The 15,201-nt window shown below is 52.0% G+C and overlaps 7 protein-coding genes across 7 annotated transcripts; 2 read left to right on the top strand and 5 right to left on the bottom strand.

Annotated features, from left to right (window-relative positions):
• Positions 1-64: 64 nt before the first annotated feature.
• TrAFT101_003443 (uncharacterized protein) lies at positions 65-689 on the bottom strand (the record flags this gene model as incomplete). Its single annotated transcript, XM_024909322.2, has 3 exons — positions 65-92; positions 156-343; positions 561-689. 3 exons carry the CDS (start codon positions 687-689, stop codon positions 65-67), a joined length of 345 nt encoding a protein of 114 aa, XP_024766798.2.
• A 1,224-nt stretch (positions 690-1,913) lies between these two features.
• Positions 1,914-2,590, bottom strand: TrAFT101_003442 (uncharacterized protein; the record flags this gene model as incomplete). The annotated part of the gene is made up of 2 exons (XM_066126887.1): positions 1,914-1,925; positions 2,444-2,590. 2 exons carry the CDS (start codon positions 2,588-2,590, stop codon positions 1,914-1,916), a joined length of 159 nt encoding a protein of 52 aa, XP_065982994.1.
• A 1,902-nt stretch (positions 2,591-4,492) lies between these two features.
• On the top strand, positions 4,493-6,502 carry TrAFT101_003441 (uncharacterized protein; the record flags this gene model as incomplete). Its single annotated transcript, XM_024898947.2, has 1 exon — positions 4,493-6,502. The coding sequence occupies one exon, from the start codon at positions 4,493-4,495 to the stop codon at positions 5,960-5,962; it is 1,470 nt and encodes a 489-aa protein (XP_024766799.2). The 3' UTR covers positions 5,963-6,502.
• TrAFT101_003440 (uncharacterized protein) lies at positions 6,173-8,488 on the bottom strand. Its single transcript, XM_024905834.2, has 3 exons — positions 8,147-8,488; positions 6,849-8,079; positions 6,173-6,775 (listed from the first exon to the last, which is right to left on the bottom strand). The coding sequence occupies exons 1-3, from the start codon at positions 8,355-8,357 to the stop codon at positions 6,487-6,489; spliced, it is 1,731 nt and encodes a 576-aa protein (XP_024766800.1). The 5' UTR covers positions 8,358-8,488; the 3' UTR covers positions 6,173-6,486.
• Positions 8,489-9,027: 539 nt separating this feature from the next.
• TrAFT101_003439 (uncharacterized protein) lies at positions 9,028-9,594 on the bottom strand (the record flags this gene model as incomplete). Its single annotated transcript, XM_066126886.1, has 2 exons — positions 9,028-9,112; positions 9,182-9,594. 2 exons carry the CDS (start codon positions 9,592-9,594, stop codon positions 9,028-9,030), a joined length of 498 nt encoding a protein of 165 aa, XP_065982993.1.
• Positions 9,595-9,662: 68 nt separating this feature from the next.
• On the bottom strand, positions 9,663-11,720 carry TrAFT101_003438 (uncharacterized protein; the record flags this gene model as incomplete). Its single annotated transcript, XM_024909323.2, has 8 exons — positions 9,663-10,086; positions 10,162-10,249; positions 10,327-10,557; positions 10,671-10,691; positions 10,837-10,928; positions 11,099-11,182; positions 11,281-11,305; positions 11,711-11,720. The coding sequence occupies 8 exons, from the start codon at positions 11,718-11,720 to the stop codon at positions 9,663-9,665; spliced, it is 975 nt and encodes a 324-aa protein (XP_024766801.2).
• An 810-nt stretch (positions 11,721-12,530) lies between these two features.
• Positions 12,531-14,101, top strand: TrAFT101_003437 (uncharacterized protein). Its single transcript, XM_024901675.2, has 2 exons — positions 12,531-13,102; positions 13,207-14,101. The coding sequence occupies exons 1-2, from the start codon at positions 12,622-12,624 to the stop codon at positions 13,620-13,622; spliced, it is 897 nt and encodes a 298-aa protein (XP_024766802.2). The 5' UTR covers positions 12,531-12,621; the 3' UTR covers positions 13,623-14,101.
• Positions 14,102-15,201: the final 1,100 nt, after the last annotated feature.

Below are 15,201 nucleotides of genomic sequence, written 5' to 3'. Positions count from 1 at the left end.
CTAGACATTATTATTTCCTTTCACACTTTTTGTTACAGCTATTGGTACGTGTGGTTTTGTTGGTTTAGAAGAAGCATTCGCAAAGATCGATGCTGTGTTTGTCGCATTAGCAAATCGGCAGGGTTGACAAGGAAGAAAGAATGATCATCACATACCAGCACTCGCAACCCTCTTCGACGGCGCAACAACAGCAGAGGGCGGTGATACAGGCCATCAAGCAGCCCTGGTCGCCACCGCGACCGCGCTGCGCCTCAGGGGGAGGAGCCTGCTCGTACTGCATGGGAGCTTGGCCCTGGGGAGGATACTGCTGGCCCTGAGGAGGACCATATTGACCGCCGTAGACCTAAAAGACGGGGAGAACGCGTCTCGTTAGCGATTCGTTCATCAACTGGTAGGCACGCGGCGCATTTGATTTATTCAGCTGCTGGATCGCTATGCCGATTGCCGACCTCTTCGTTCAAGCAGCAAGTCAATCTCAAATTCGGGGACGGCAATCGGTGTCACGATCTCGCTTTGGTATGCATCTTGGGGTTGAAATTGAAGGAAGGGTCGTTATTTACATTTGGAGGCTGCTGAGGAGGATAACCACCCTGCTGAGGATAACCGCCCTGCTGAGGATAGCCGCCCTGTTGGGGATAGCCCTGCTGGGGAGGGTAGCCGCCCTGGTGATAGTACTCTTGGCTGGACATTGTTGTTGTTGGTGTTTGGTTTTTCGATCGCGCAGCGATGGTATGGAGAAGAAGAAGAAGAAGAAAGAAAGAAGGTCGAAGAGAGAGAGAGAGTAGCGTTGGAGAAAAGAAAGTAATGGAACGAGAGTAACAGAGTACGATGAATGGTATGGATTCAGAAAGTACGGAGGGATGCAAGGTTGGCGATTAAAAAGGCGGGCTGCAGATGGAAATAAAGATTAGCGGGTTACAGCATTTAAGTGGCCTGAAGTGGGTAAGGTAGGGAGGCTGTGTGGCAGCAGCACCTGCACGGTAGTGTAGCTGGCGCTGAGCTGGTGCTCCATAGCAGCGCGGCACATGAGATTGGGCCGCTGCGACGCTATGCTACAGCGCTAAACCATGGTTCCGGCGCCTGGCAATGCGCTGCTGTCAAAGGGCTGTGCCGTGCTGGGGGCTGGACAGATTCCGAGACGGCACGCTTAACTGGCTCAAGCGTATCGTCAAGCATCATTTGATGCTCCAGCTAGCAGAAAACAAAGGCACCCGCCCGTCGTGCGCGGTTGAGGATCCTGGCTCAGGATGAAGCTCGACAAGGCCGGGGGTGGTCAATGCCAGACGGGGATTGTTTGAGAAGCGGATGCGCGCTGGTGGGGCCAAGGCATGGGCGAAGGGCAGGCGATGATGGGACGAGGATGACGGATTACTGATTGCTACATACTGCACAGCAGGCACAAGCAGGTACTCACATGGAGGATGACCAGAGTGCTGTATGTGTGTACAAGTAAGAGAGAGAGAGACGCTGGGTGAGTGGATTGGGTTCGCGGGCTGCCTCGTTGGGGAGAGAAGGCAAAGGCTTGGGGTAGCACCAGATCCAGGCACCTATACGGTATACAGCAGGACGGTAAAGGGGAAAAAAAGGAGTCGAGGCCTTGTGTACGTGCAAATCCGGCGTATGAGCGGCAGACGTGTGAACCAAAGCAGAGGAAGCGGGAAATGAGGAAGGGCACAAGCATTGAACTTATATCGCAGACGCTGGCATTAACGATCAGACAAAGATTCACACAAGCCAACTTGCACTATCAATGCGATGCATGGTATGCATTAGCATCGCTGCGAATCCATCAGCCACACCCACCTTTTGCCTCTCCCTTCCCTTTTTTCGCCATCGCCACTTATTTCTTTGGTCAACCGCAGCAGCAGCCTGCGACGTGCCGTGATTCCGGCCAAGCGTCAACCCCGGCGATCCTACCCGGACCCCTGTCGCATCAGCTGCCATTGGCTCGGCACCGATGCGCTGACGAGGCTGTGTGTGTGTGTGTGTGTGTGGCGGCACTTTTTCTTCTTCTTCTTTTTTTTTTTTTTTCTTAAACGGGAGAGGGAGAAGAAGATGATGATGCAAGGGCGCAGGGGGGAGGAAGAGCTGGCGGGTTGCTTCTCGTTGCGTTGCGTGGTGGTGCGCTGGCGTGTTGCGTGGACGTGGCGTAGCAAGCTGTTCGGCGTTCGCCTTGTGCACCATTTACTATTGGATTTTTTACTTCCGCCAACGGGCACTAAGCACGCTGGATCAGTGGAAATAGCATCCCCAGATAGGCGAGCGCTTTGCCGTCTGCAGTAGTTGTTGGCACTAGATCGTGGCACTACTTAGCAGGTAGTATGTAGTAGTAAGCAATTGATAGGCACATGTATGCTCTGCAACTACAGGCAACCACATGTATGTACATGTAAACGGCGAGGAAAAAAAAGAGAGTTCGTCTTGCTCGGTTGTTGCTCCGCACCGACGAGGTGGAGCTGCTAGCAAACATGAACGTATGTGCTGCAGCAGGTGACGTGCCGGTACTCGGGGCTCGATATTCCAACCGCACCGCCTCGATGGCGTGGCGAGCGTCGTCGTCTCGGTCCAATTTTTGTCTGCCGGCCTCCATCGTCGGGATTATTCGTCTCTCCTAGTGGGCGTGCTTTGTACTTTTCGGCGCTGTGTTACTGACATGAGATGCTGGTTGAGGAACGAGTTCTGTGTGTTTCAGGACAAGACTCGTACATGGTATGTACCTATTTGGTCAAATGCCGTGTAATAGTAATAATGCCTTTTTATATTTAGCCAGGCTAAGATTGTCTAATTATAAACCAGCCTATTCTTTGGGTCAGCCTCGTCTCCTAGATTTGTTTCATCTGCTACATCTGCTACATCTACTTCATCCACTACCTAGGTGTATTTGCTTTCTCTACTAGCTAGTTAAATCAAGCGAATGATTGGGTACTAAACAATGTCGTATCTTTTGGCATCTACCCTTCTATGCAACAGTCTCCACTAAGCTTCTAACCACTCATTTGCTTAAAGCGTTGAAGCTCTTGGACCCTTCAGCTGTTGAACAGCTAAATTCAACCCCTAGCTTGGATCATCCGTCACTGGATGCCAGCAGTGATGGATGATGCGGGCGATATAGCGAGCGCCATTGGAAACTGGTTTCATCATAAGACAAATCAAGGGTCCAAATTTGTCAACATCCTGTCCTGAAGACACAATATTATTGGCCGTGATTTGACAAGCGAGAAAAGCTGTCTGATGATGCAGCCCAGCGATAATAGAGCCGTTGGAAGCCTCGCAACCAACTCTCGCCAGTGACACCAATATTTCTACAGGGCACTGCGAGTATGGAGATGCTTGGAATAAACGGAAGACGTATCTCCATACGAAGCACATATGTATATATCTGTTATAAATGGACTTGGTCAAACTAGAAGAACTTGCTCTAGCTCTGTAGTCTTGAGTTAAGTAGATAGATCTCATAGAACTATATAAAACAGACCTGATGGATGGATTCTATTTAAAATTATAAAGATTTAGTAGAAGCACTTGTCAGTTTATTCTAATCAGAGGTTGTTGAGCAGTTCCTCAGCGGGCCAAACTGGATTCCAACGGGAATCAGAACAGTACCATAATTACCTGGATGCTATTATAGAACATGTATAGAGAGCCGTCGATATATCATGAGATTCTTAGTATAATACTCACATCTACCTATGGAGGCCAATAATGAAGCAGGTAATGCTAAGCTGTCCAAGCAACAGCCATCATCGCATCTGCTGGCATCTGGACTCGACTACTGCTTATTTCTTTTCTTTTCTTTCCCCCCTCTTTTTCAATAGCCATCTTCATTGTCGCCATGATTCAGTGGCCAACCAAGACATTGTCGAAATCAATTAATAACAACGAGTTTGCAGCGGATCCTATTGTCTCCAGGCACAGTCTGTTCGTATCAAACGGCCGTGATCATCCTACGCTTCACCGAAACGGCGCTTCCGATCTCGCTCGCTCCAAATATACATGGTACGCTATATAAGTCGCCATAAACGCCTGCATTGAATCACAAAACATCCCCTTCTTGACCGCTCACGCCTTCGGTATGCATTTCTCTCTGTGCCTCTAGTTTCAGTTTTGTTTTGCACGGCAGTGAATCTTCCATATATATGGCGTCTGGAAATCTTCTCACCGACAAGGCTCTTCCCAAGTTACCTATTTCAACCCCCCTTGTGCCTGCGACCAAAAAAAATCTCGCGGGACTATCCCACTTGCCTACAGTGCGCTCACTCTCGGGAGCCTCAGGAGAGCCTGGATTTACAGATATTCGACTATTTCTCGTGAGGTATTGAATTTCTCTTGTCAGCTGCGAATCTGCTCTTACTCTCTCAGCTGCTAGTTGTTTCCAGACTTAACAACAACACCAGATATCCATCACTACTACCGACTGCATAAATCTGAATAGAGTGGTACCTATTTACCAACATCAACGTCCCCTCGTCCTACGGACAAGTTTCCTCGAAAGATGTCAACTCCCATTGGCGAAGAGCGCTATTCATCTCAGGACACAGGCAATAAGCCAGTTGCGGATCCAAACCTGCAGCTTGCCCCCCGCTCCGTCGACCCTATGGAGAAGCACCGTGCAATCATCGCCATCCCTGAGTCGTCTAGGCCACTCGGAGATTCCGTGCCAAGAGCCAGCGCCGTCTTGGCCAACCAAACTCCTCTGCCAAGTTTTGACGTTGCTCATCACGGATGGGACGCCTCTAACGTATCCACCGCCAAGTGCGACCTCTGTCATAAACAGCGCTGCGGGACTCTCCAAAAGTGCCGTGTCTGCAAACTGTCAATTTGCCAAGAATGCTGCGTCGCTGGCCGCTTGCAAAACGACCGGAGGCACGCAATAGATGCTACAGCCGTCAGTTGGGATGTTCCGCCAAACACTCGTAAACGAAAGAATCGAGCTCAGGGAAACAGTCATGATTCGCCAACTGCCGTTAAGCGACGGAGAGTTGCGAATAGCACAAAACGCGGGCATGAGCAATGGGCCGCCGGAGACTCGACGGAGACTTCCATCTCTTCAACTGCGGACAATAGTCCAGCAGCCAGATATACCCCGGTTCCCGAAATAGAGATTAAAGAGCAAATCTCAGGTATAGAATACGACCACGGTAGTCCGATGGAGCCGCAACTCTCCGCAGTACCAGCATCACACTACTCTTCTGCCTGCTGCACTCAATATGCGGACTCAGTCTCGTCAAAGTACCCTGCTCAAGATGCGCGAGGCAAAGTCAGTCCAGGCCAAAGGAGGCGTCCGCTCATCGAAGAGTCTGGAAACAGCCATGGCCGAGATTGGCTTCCTCACGACAATAGGACTTATCCCGTAGCGTTCAATCCAAACCTGATATCTGGGTACCCCGTCTCTACAACGAGCAGACCTTCTCAAGATTCTACGTCTCGGCCCACTCTTCCTCCAATCTCCTTCTTGGCTCCGGAAAAGCATTGGCATCATCATCATCGTCAACAGCAGCCTACAGAGGTTCTCCGCACAAGTTTGGACTTTGTTGGTCGGTTGCAAGACCTTCGACACCATCAAAAGCAACCTGCTAATACAAGAGAAATGTGGCCGCAGTCCGATTATGTCAGTTCCCTGGGAATTAGGCTTGCTGACGCAGCTCGCATGAAGCAAATGTCCAGCTCTCCCTCGATACCATTAGATAGATGCCTCCGCGACGAGATTCAGAACGAGTGGAATTCCCATTCGTTTGTAGCTACAGATCGTGATGCTGGTCGCCGGTATCGGCATATTCTTGCGGCTGCGTACTTTGCCAGTACTTGCCTCGGCCTCTCGCCGCAGCTCAACGCCGCTCGAGAATGGCTGCGTGAGAAAGAATGCGATTTGCGCGAGATGGGCTATGAGCCTACGGGATCGATGCCGCTCATGAATTTTCTCCAAGAGATTGGAGTTTGGTATCTGCGACAAGTTCAACGGTAGGGAACGGGGAACGAAGAAAAAGGGGAAGCCAGATGGGTTGAGAGTTTCTCTCTTACTTTGTTTTTTTCCCTTTCTTGTTTCCTGTTTGTCTTTGCTACCTTTTCTTCCTTTTTATTTACTTGACTTTTGTGTGTTGATAGGATGTCGGGAAAAGGATCAAGCACAGAGCACCATGAGTCACTTCGATGATAGAACGCATTGGTTATATCTGCGAGAGACGATGATAGATTTGTTTGAGTTTGTAAAAAGTAGTAACATCTCGAGTGGGTAGAGGAACAATAAAATATCACCGAGTTATTCACTGTGGCCAAAGGAGTTAGATGAACAAGATGAATGACGGGAAACTTTTGTATCTTCCTATATCCATTCCTAGTAAGCCACCTTGCTCCTGAAATGAGGTCAAATCGAGCCTATACATCCATCATAAAAATACTGCCGTTTTTAAGAAAACCAGCTCACTCATTAAAAAGTGAATAACAAAGCAACACCATATGTAATCAGGTATTTGAAACAACCCCCTATATTTACTCCTCAGCCTCCTCCTCGGCCTCCTCGACTTCTTCCTCGGCCTCCTCCTCATCGAAGCTGCCGGCAGGGACCTGGTACAGTCTAAGGATAGACTTGTTGGGGTCCTTGACCAGGACGAACTTGCCCTCCTCGCGCTTGAGGCACATGTCGGCAATGGTGCGGACGATACCCCAGCCGTTGGAGAGGGACAGGTTCATCTGGTTGGCGAAGTCGCGGGGCTTCCAGCCGATAACGCCGAGAATAACGTGCTTATCGTTGGTTCGGGGGCTGGCACGGGAGACGAATCTATTTAGGGAGGGCGTTAGCAGGTATACTAGAAAAAAGAATTTAGACAATAAAAAAGGAATAATATGCATACCCGAGCTTCATAACGTCAGACTTGGACAGGATGCTCTGCACGGTCCATCTGGCAAGCTTGCAGCTGTTGTTCTTCATTTCGGTAGTAACAACGGCACCACGCTGGGCGACGAGCTTCGTCCGCCAGTCGAGAGCACCTCCGCTGCCCTGGGCACGGCTGTCGAACTCGTTGAGGGCCTTGATGGTGACCAGCTGGTCCTCGCCGCTGATGGCGTTCTTCTGGACGGCATCGACCTCGGTACGGACAATCAGGTAGACAGGCTCCTCCTCGTTGGTGGAGAGATCGAATCTCCTGTACTTGTAAGCCTTGCTGGCAGGAGGATCGGTGTCATCGGAGGCGTCGTGGAAGGGGTTAGCGTGGGCCATCTGAACCTTGGTCGAGTCGTTCTCGGTCACGACCTGGTTGGCAAAGTTGTGGTTGATGTAGGTGGCCTCCTCGGCGAGGGCCGGGGGCTGGTTGATGACGTCCTTGCCACCGTCGGCAGCCTCCAGGGGAGCGTCGGCGGCGTTCTCGTTGACGGTCACCATATCCAGGTTGGAGTTGTCACGCTTGTCAAGGAAGATCTTGTTGCCCTGGCGCACGATGACAATGTCCCAGGGGTAGACAGAGCGAGTAGAGCACATAAGCATGGAGAGAATGCTGTCGGTGGCGAAGATGGTAGCCTCGTTCTTCTCGGCGTACTCTTGGATGACAGGGTCAGAGGAGGTGGTGACGTTGTAGGCGGCACGGTCAATAGCCGTGAGTTTCCTCTCAGCACCCTTGACAGGCTGCTTGTCGTAGGAGCGGTCGTAGTAGTAAAGGAAACCGTAGTCGTCCAGGTCCTCACCATCGTCAGCATCAAGGTTGAGCTTGGCCAGGCGGTTGAAGTCGATCTCCTCGAGAAGCTCCCAGTCGGCCTTGATGTTGATGCTGGCATCACGGTTGCGAGCAGGCTTGTCGTAGTCCTTCCAGCCGAAGCGACGTCCACCACGGGCACCAGCACCACCTCGTCCACCGCGCTCGTAGCCATAGCCCTGTCGGCCACCGGGGGCACGCTGGAACTGGCCTCCTCGTCCACCGCGGGTATCACCACGGCCGCCGCGCTGGCCTCGGCCACGGGTGAAAACGGCACCACGACCATATCTTGACTTGGTCGAGTCTCTGGTGTTGCTGACGACGGAAAAGCTGGTCTCGTCCTCGGCGGGAGGGGCATTGAAAACAACAGCGTGGCCGGTGCCATAAACTTGCTGGTCTAATTTTTTTTTTCGAATCTCTCGTTAGCAACATCCAAACATCTAGTGTCAAAAAGGCCACCGTACCTCTGTATTGGCGGCTGTACTGCAGACGTCCACCACGTTCTCGGTCCTTGCCCTCAGCAGTCCAATCGGCCATGCGTCCCAGCTTGTCTCCCTTGGAGAAGGGCGCATAGGGAACGCCGTCCAGGGTGATTTCGGTGGTTACTGAAGGGCCCCAGCCATCTCCTGGCGGGCAGCTCTCGCAAATCTTGACATAGTCCAGTGACTGGGCCATCTTGACTGGATTTTCGGAATTCTCTCTTATTTTCGGACGTTCACTCGAAGGATGAACGCAGAGAACCGGGGTAGACAAAGAGAGAGAGGCCTTCCCTTTGCTCGTGATGATTCGTTCGTCCGGCTTGCGATGAATTTGGTTTCCAACATTGAATCGAAATTGTGGTGGGGGGTGGGGCAGCCTAACGAGAAAAGTTCCAAGCCCCGCGCCACCAGCTGCTGCCAGTTTCCTGCACCGCCACTTTTTTTTTTTTTGTTTATCTTATCTTTGTATAAGCCACAAAGTTCTAGTGAGTGAGGTGCGCAGTCAGCATTTAGGTACTTGAGAATGGTGTGACATATGAGAAGAGAGAGACATTATGAGCGTTTCCCGAATCCTTAAGACGTATTCTTGGTCTATATAAGTACCTTGGGTAGATATGGATATACAAGAAAGTGACAAAGTGTTTGAAATTGTTTACATTAGTGACTCAATGCATTAATATATTTATATACATCGTAACTACATAACAGCAAAGCCAATACCGCCTTTAGACATGGACGCGCAACCAAAGTGCGTCCTGGAATCTCTTTACACAAATACATAAACGTTCATAAAAAAAGAAAGGCTCCTCCAACATAGTGTAGAGAGAGAATGAGAGGGAAGCGGAGGGAACACCAATAAGTGAGAATCAAAAGACCATTGCTTCTGGGCGACCAGAGAAAATATTCTCTAGCGCATCCCGCAATTCAAACTCCTCCATGACAGCGCCAAACCTGTTGCTCACAGGATTAGTACATCAAACACCCGTAGTAGCAGTCGTCATTCGCAAAGGACAAACTCACCCATAACACCTGACTTTCCGCAATAACTCCTCTGAAAGCTTTTCCAAATCGCACGGAGCCAATTCGTTGAACCTGGAATGCGACGTAACCATTCTCCATGCCATGACCGGAGTAATCTCGCCATCTAAGTTGAGCTGTTTGCTGAGGTCTAGGAGCGTGGTTAGGTCGGCTTTGGTGAGCTCCCATGTACCCTGTGTTTCAAACTCTCCGCCGTGGTCGTGCGTATGTTTACTGCCGAAAGGGGTGTCTGGGGTCAGCTCTTGAAACGGCGCAGGAGGGCAAGACGCCATCAAGGCGTGACCACACGGCGCGCCGTCAGCGTCGCTCGCTCTGTCAACCAGGAATGGCATATGTGCCATGCAAGGTTTTTCGAGCCTACAAGATCCCTCGACAAAAGTCGCAACCGTTAGCATACCGACCCTTGCGCATCAAGTTCCGACAGTTTGGCTCGCGTGGCTGTGAAGTGGCAACCCTGTTGAGGTCACTGCGGGGGAGGTGAAAGATATGCCTTCGAGGAGGAGTTCTCGTACGTTAAGACGAAGTCAATACCAGCCTGCTCAAGATCAACCCCATTTCCAGTAGGTGACGGCTGGCGGTTCTCCGGTGACATTGACATGCCGGTTGATTGCGACATGTCGGCAGGCGAGAAGCCACTCTGGGAGCCGGTCGCAAAGCTGTTGCCCGAGGCACTTACACTCATCGCCTGAGTAGCACTGATGCCCGAATCATCTACACCGCTCAGCTTTGGGAGCTGAATACCCCTCTGGGCTAGGACCTCTTTGAGTTGCTTGTTCTCATCGTACAGCTTCTGCTTGTCCAGAGAGATTGTGCTAAAGACTTCTTTCAACCTAATGACTTCATCTTCTAGCGCTTTGATGTATAGCTCCTTTCTCTCGCGGTGGGTTCTGTAGATGGCGAACATCAAATTAGATTTGCACTTTGTCGCCTGTCTATTTCCTCGCAGGACTACAGATGCTTACCGTTGAGCTTGCCGGTTGAGTTCTTGTCGCCTAGTCAGGGCAGGTTTGCTGTCTGGCTTTGGTCCGCGGCGCTTGGGGGGATTACCAGCTATCAGAAAGGAAAAGGTAATTAGTCGGTCGGTCCTGATAACGCTGTCGGGAATATGCCTTGCCGGGATATCTTACTGCGGGTGACCTTTTTGTCCGATAGGTTCTTGAAAAAATTGAGGTTCAGGGAAGAGAGGACACCCTTGTCAGTGCCTTCTGTCGAGGCCTGAGAGGCGCCTCCCTCGATTTGATCGGGAGATAACGATGACATGATGGCCGGCGGTGATTCGGACGATGTATGAAGTAAACGTAGAGAAGGCCCAATGGCCTTGCGGAAGGGCGCGAGAAGTGTTAAAATACTGTTGCCGACTGCGACGGGTCAGCCACCGTGCGACGTGAGATTCCGAGAAGGTTGCAGCCACAGTGTGGCAAAATAGAAAGCCGAAATTGGGCTCGGCGCCCGCTGAGAAGGTGAAGCTTACCGTCAAGGGGGATCCAGGAGTCTCAGGGCGAGCAGTCGCAGCTGCGCGATTGCAGACTGTGTCGTCGATGGTGGTGAGAATGCAAGTGAAGACGCAGTGCAGAAAGGCGGCCGTTCCGTTTCGGCTCCAGAGTACCTATAGGTAATAGCGGTTGCGTGTATAGTACTAAGCAGCGCCGTTCGTGGTGATAGGGCGAGAGCTTCCGCACCCACTGCAGGAGAGATGCTAGGTTGGAGGAGCTGCAGCACTGTCTGCTTACTGTAGGAGCTTGGGGTCTTGCGGAATGAGCAATGCAAAAGACGATTTCTGCAGTGCTGAAGGTATTATGAGATAGTATGCACAGAAAGAGGCCTGGTGGCGATAGCAGTTGATTGCTTCGATTCTAGCAGTCGGAACTCAGTCTGCGTGAATGGATGCCGGCGAGATACTAATAGGACTGAAATGCAATGCGCGAGACACAGCGGGGGTTCTTGAGCTCTCCGGGCGTCGAGGGCCCTAAAAGACGGGGTTCGCTGGGGGGGCAATTAGCACTGGATCCTGGCAAATTAGACGAGCCGGTGGAGAGCGCCAGCAAGGACCACTCTATTCGTGCGAGAACGTGCGATCTTACATCCGATGGGCCCCTCTACGGCTAACTCGCTCGAAAGGGTCGTGAGACCGTGCTCAGCCTTGCTTGATGATGAGCATGTCCCGAAACCGAATCAACCTCTAATTGCGCGGGTCCCCGTCCCGGGTCGTGCAGATCATAAACAAGACGGACGAGGGAGTAATAAGACTTTGCTTTAGAGACGCATCGGCCTGCCACAGGTATGGGATGAAGTGAACGCTGCGATGCCGTACTACCCGCGTGTTATTGAGCCAGCGGCGTATCTGGCTGGGCCCACGGGCGCAGTCTGGTCGTTAAATCCCAAAACCAAAATCCCAAATACGCAATCCGCAGAATCATGTACAAAAAGATATTCCCAACCAGGTTGAGTAACAAGTCATGGTGCTCCACCACCCGAAGAGCGAGAAGCGAAAGCAAAGCCCGCCAAGCTCACAAAGCCACATCTTGCGTCAAGTCGTGATAGCCAAACTCCAGAGTTTGCTCCCCACGCGCAACAGCTCGCAGCGCTAAAAAATTCAAAACTTCCTTCAGGCGCCAATGGCCTTCCCAGTACGAGTAGTAGGTACTGCCGTGCTCTGCGTACCATCCGAGAATCTTTCTGCCGAAGTCTGCTCCTTGTTACTGTATTAGTCTGTCAGCACTGGACGCCTTCTGGACGGCGGCTCGCCATGGTGGCACGATACAGTGGGCAATTTCACCCGCAGCAGGAGAAAATTGCAATTGTGAAACGATGGTTCAGTCATGAAGCTGCCATGCCTGGTTGATGATTGGTGAAAGCTGCCTGAAGTATCAAAATATATAAAAAAAAGACCTGCTTCTTGTAGAGGGAGGTTGTACTTCGTACAGCAGCCCATAGGTACTACTGGGTAGGTACACCAAGTCTTTGTTAGCATGTACCACCTTGTCATACTCAATGCCCGAAATGCTGCATGAGAGCAGCCGTCTTGAACCAATATAGTCTCACCCTCCCTTTGGTATCAGTATCAGTATCAGTGCCCAAGACAGGTGATAGAAGCCGCTGCTAATGTCCCATAGATAACATCGCCATTGAAGCTGTTGGTATTGATTGGCAGAAGCAGAAAATGCAACAGCTACAAGATAGGTACCGAATACTGGCTACCTATGCCCTACCACTGACCTATGGCATTGCGTCATGTGGACCGGCGGTCTGACCACCAGGTTCCGTCTGAATTATTACATGTACATACAATCCAGACTCCTGGATATGAGGCACGTCCTCAAAGAGGAAATTGTGATAATAGAACCCCCACTAGGACTTGTGCTCGGTGGTTGCTGGCTGTGCTGCTGCTGCTAGCTACTTTTTCTAATAATACGACGACTCACATGTCGCTAATCAGACATGTCCGCGGCATTGCCTTGACGGCGCCGTGGCTGCTGTACTTGCTGCTGGCAGACATAGCGCTGTCACTGATGCTGCCGTTCAAGGCGCTGGCCCCTGAGCTCGTCTACGACGTGTCGTCTCGCATCGCCGGCTCGGTCTGGCGGTGGATTCAGCTCATATTCGAACACGCCAATGGCGCTCAGATCGAATGCTCTGGCGACGACATCCCGGCGGGCGAATCCGCCATTGTCGTTTCCAACCACTTGGCCTGGTCCGACTTCTATATGATCCAGGCCCTGGCGATACGCAAGGGCATGCTGGGGCGCTGCCGCTACTTTGCCAAGCGCCAGCTACGGCTCGTGCCCTTCCTGGGCTGGGGGCTCTGGGCCATGGGCATGCCAATGGTGAGCCGGAGTTGGCTCAAGGACAAGTCAGGGCTCAATCGTGCCTTTGCCGGTCTAGTTTCCATGAGGCTTCCGACCTGTAAGTCGTTCTTCTCCCCATAAGAGCAGCGGCAACGATGGGTCGTGCTCTCGTCAGTGCGGGCTGGTATACTTCAAAGAGGGCAGGCGTTGACCCGGGTACAGGGCTCATTAGCTTCAGCGAAGCTACTCGCTTCAGCCAGCAGAAATACCAAGAGTCGCAGGCATGGTGTAAGAAGACCGATCGGCCCCATCCCATGCATCTCCTGTATCCCCGCACCAAGGGCTTCATCGCCACGGTCCAGCACCTCCGCAGGGCACCGCACATCAAGGCTGTGTACGACTTGGCCATTTTTTACCGTCGAGGCAGTGAGTTCCAAGAGGCCCCGACAATGTGGGACACACTGAGCATTCCGAGACTGAGCAAGAAGGCCGGCTTCCAATTTCATGTACACGCTCGCCGGTTTCCGATTGAGAGCCTACCGCACACTGACGCCGAGTTGGCCAGCTGGCTGGAGCAGCGGTGGATTGAAAAGGGGGAGTGGCTTGAAGCTCAGAGGCAGAAGTGCCTCGACTCTTGATGCAGCTTGCAAGAAAGTGCCATGTCGAACTACGAGTAGTATTGCTAATACCTATCTATCATGTCTGCACATAAGATGACTATTCTTTACAGGGTACTAGGGTGGCCATTGAACTCGTTTCAGCTCTCAAGAGAAGTTGTGCATATACTAATACTATATATATGCTCCGTATAGTACCTATATGTGTTTACGGGGTATGGCGTACGGGTTGGAGAACGGGCGTTCAATACTTACTTCATACTATATATGGTAATGTCTAATACTAGTAGTTAGGAGGCATAGTATAAGAATGGAAAAGGGAAGACGGCCATGGCTGCGACGCACATGAGGGATTCTACAATCATCTCGTGGCGCACTATGCTGCACCTCCTTACCTATTTACCCCCAGATTGGCACTTATACGAAGGGCAGCTAGAGCTAACTGCATCATGGGTTCTTGGAGCATGCAACCTGGGTTCAAAAAAAGATATGGTAATCGGTTCTTGTGATATGCGTCCCGCGGATGCACTACAGCTCGTTCGAGACGTCTCTCGCTGCAGAGCTAACACACGGTGCGAATACCGATACAGTAAATATTCCGCTGCCTTTGACGCTAACAGCATGGGTGGGAGGCAAGCAGCCATTGAGCTTGAGCTCCAGCTTGAGCTAAGACGGAGCAAAGGTGGGAGTGAGGAGGAAAACTACCCCAAGATGCTGCGGAGAGAGAGTTGGGCGGCAGATCCAATCCAAGCCCGCGCTGCCGATCCAGATGCTTCCACCCAGTTGCGCAGGCTTTTCCGGTGATGCTTCTGGATCTCCCGCGTTTGTGCAAACGAAGATGCCTGGTTGGTGCAACTGTAACCGTTCTAGATGAATTCTTTCCGACGCGGCCCAGGTCCAAGCCCATGGCCCCACGACCTGTCCCGTTTCCTGGCGCTATTCTGCGTGATTGATGCGACCCGGCACATTCTCCTTACCTAGGCTGCTGTATGCCGGTGCATGAATGCAAGGCCGTTGCTATCACAACCATCACTGGCCACCCACACCCTCTGGAAAACCCGGCTAGGCTTGGGGTAGTTGGCCTAGTGATGCTGCGACGCCGTAATGATATCAGAAGCAGTGCCGGTACAGTGTCGATTGGGGGCATGCCACCCGCGTTCCGTTATTAATGCCATGACTTTATCGAATGTGCAAAAGCAAACCACCCGCTTACGTGACGTGGCGTGGTCGCAGAAACCGCATGCATGTCGGGCTGCCGTGCCATCCCCCAAACCAGCCCTTATGCAGGCCGATCAGAGGGAGCGGGCGCTGATTGTAGGGGACCGCGACAAATTTTCTCTGCTCTGCTCGCTGAGGGCTTCTCCCAGGCCCTGCTGGACGCACGGGGGACCGTCCCAGAGCCTCCCCAAGGGCCCCTCCAAGGCCGCTAAGGATTCTCCCGTTAGGCCCTCACTGTGCAGCGCCGCGCAGCTGCAGCGCCCATCTGCGCTATGTCCGCGCTGTGGCCCAGCAGAGTTTAGAGGCGCCGCCGCAGAGGGTTGGATCAGGCGGGTAAAGGGCCTGAGGAGATGGTGTGCCGTGATTGGCCCACGGGCTGCGT

The sequence above is a fragment of the Trichoderma asperellum genome, chromosome 2 (genome assembly GCF_020647865.1).
Source record: "Trichoderma asperellum chromosome 2, complete sequence".
In the NCBI taxonomy this organism is placed as follows: domain Eukaryota; kingdom Fungi; phylum Ascomycota; class Sordariomycetes; order Hypocreales; family Hypocreaceae; genus Trichoderma; species Trichoderma asperellum.
This window is presented reverse-complemented; position numbering and strand designations above follow the sequence as displayed.

What these genes read in the sequence shown, in the direction of transcription:
- TrAFT101_003437 (XM_024901675.2), top strand. Translation starts at nt 12,622, where the DNA reads ATGTCGCTAATCAGACATGTCCGCGGCATTGCCTTGACGGCGCCGTGG. An exon ending in TTCCATGAGGCTTCCGACCT is followed by an intron (nt 13,103 to 13,206) that starts GTAAGTCGTTCT and finishes ACCCGGGTACAG; the next exon opens with GGCTCATTAGCTTCAGCGAA.
- TrAFT101_003440 (XM_024905834.2), bottom strand. Translation starts at nt 8,357, where the DNA reads ATGGCCCAGTCACTGGACTATGTCAAGATTTGCGAGAGCTGCCCGCCA. An exon ending in GTACAGCCGCCAATACAGAG is followed by an intron (nt 8,080 to 8,146) that starts GTACGGTGGCCT and finishes AAAAAAAATTAG; the next exon opens with ACCAGCAAGTTTATGGCACC. An exon ending in TCTGACGTTATGAAGCTCGG is followed by an intron (nt 6,776 to 6,848) that starts GTATGCATATTA and finishes CTCCCTAAATAG; the next exon opens with ATTCGTCTCCCGTGCCAGCC.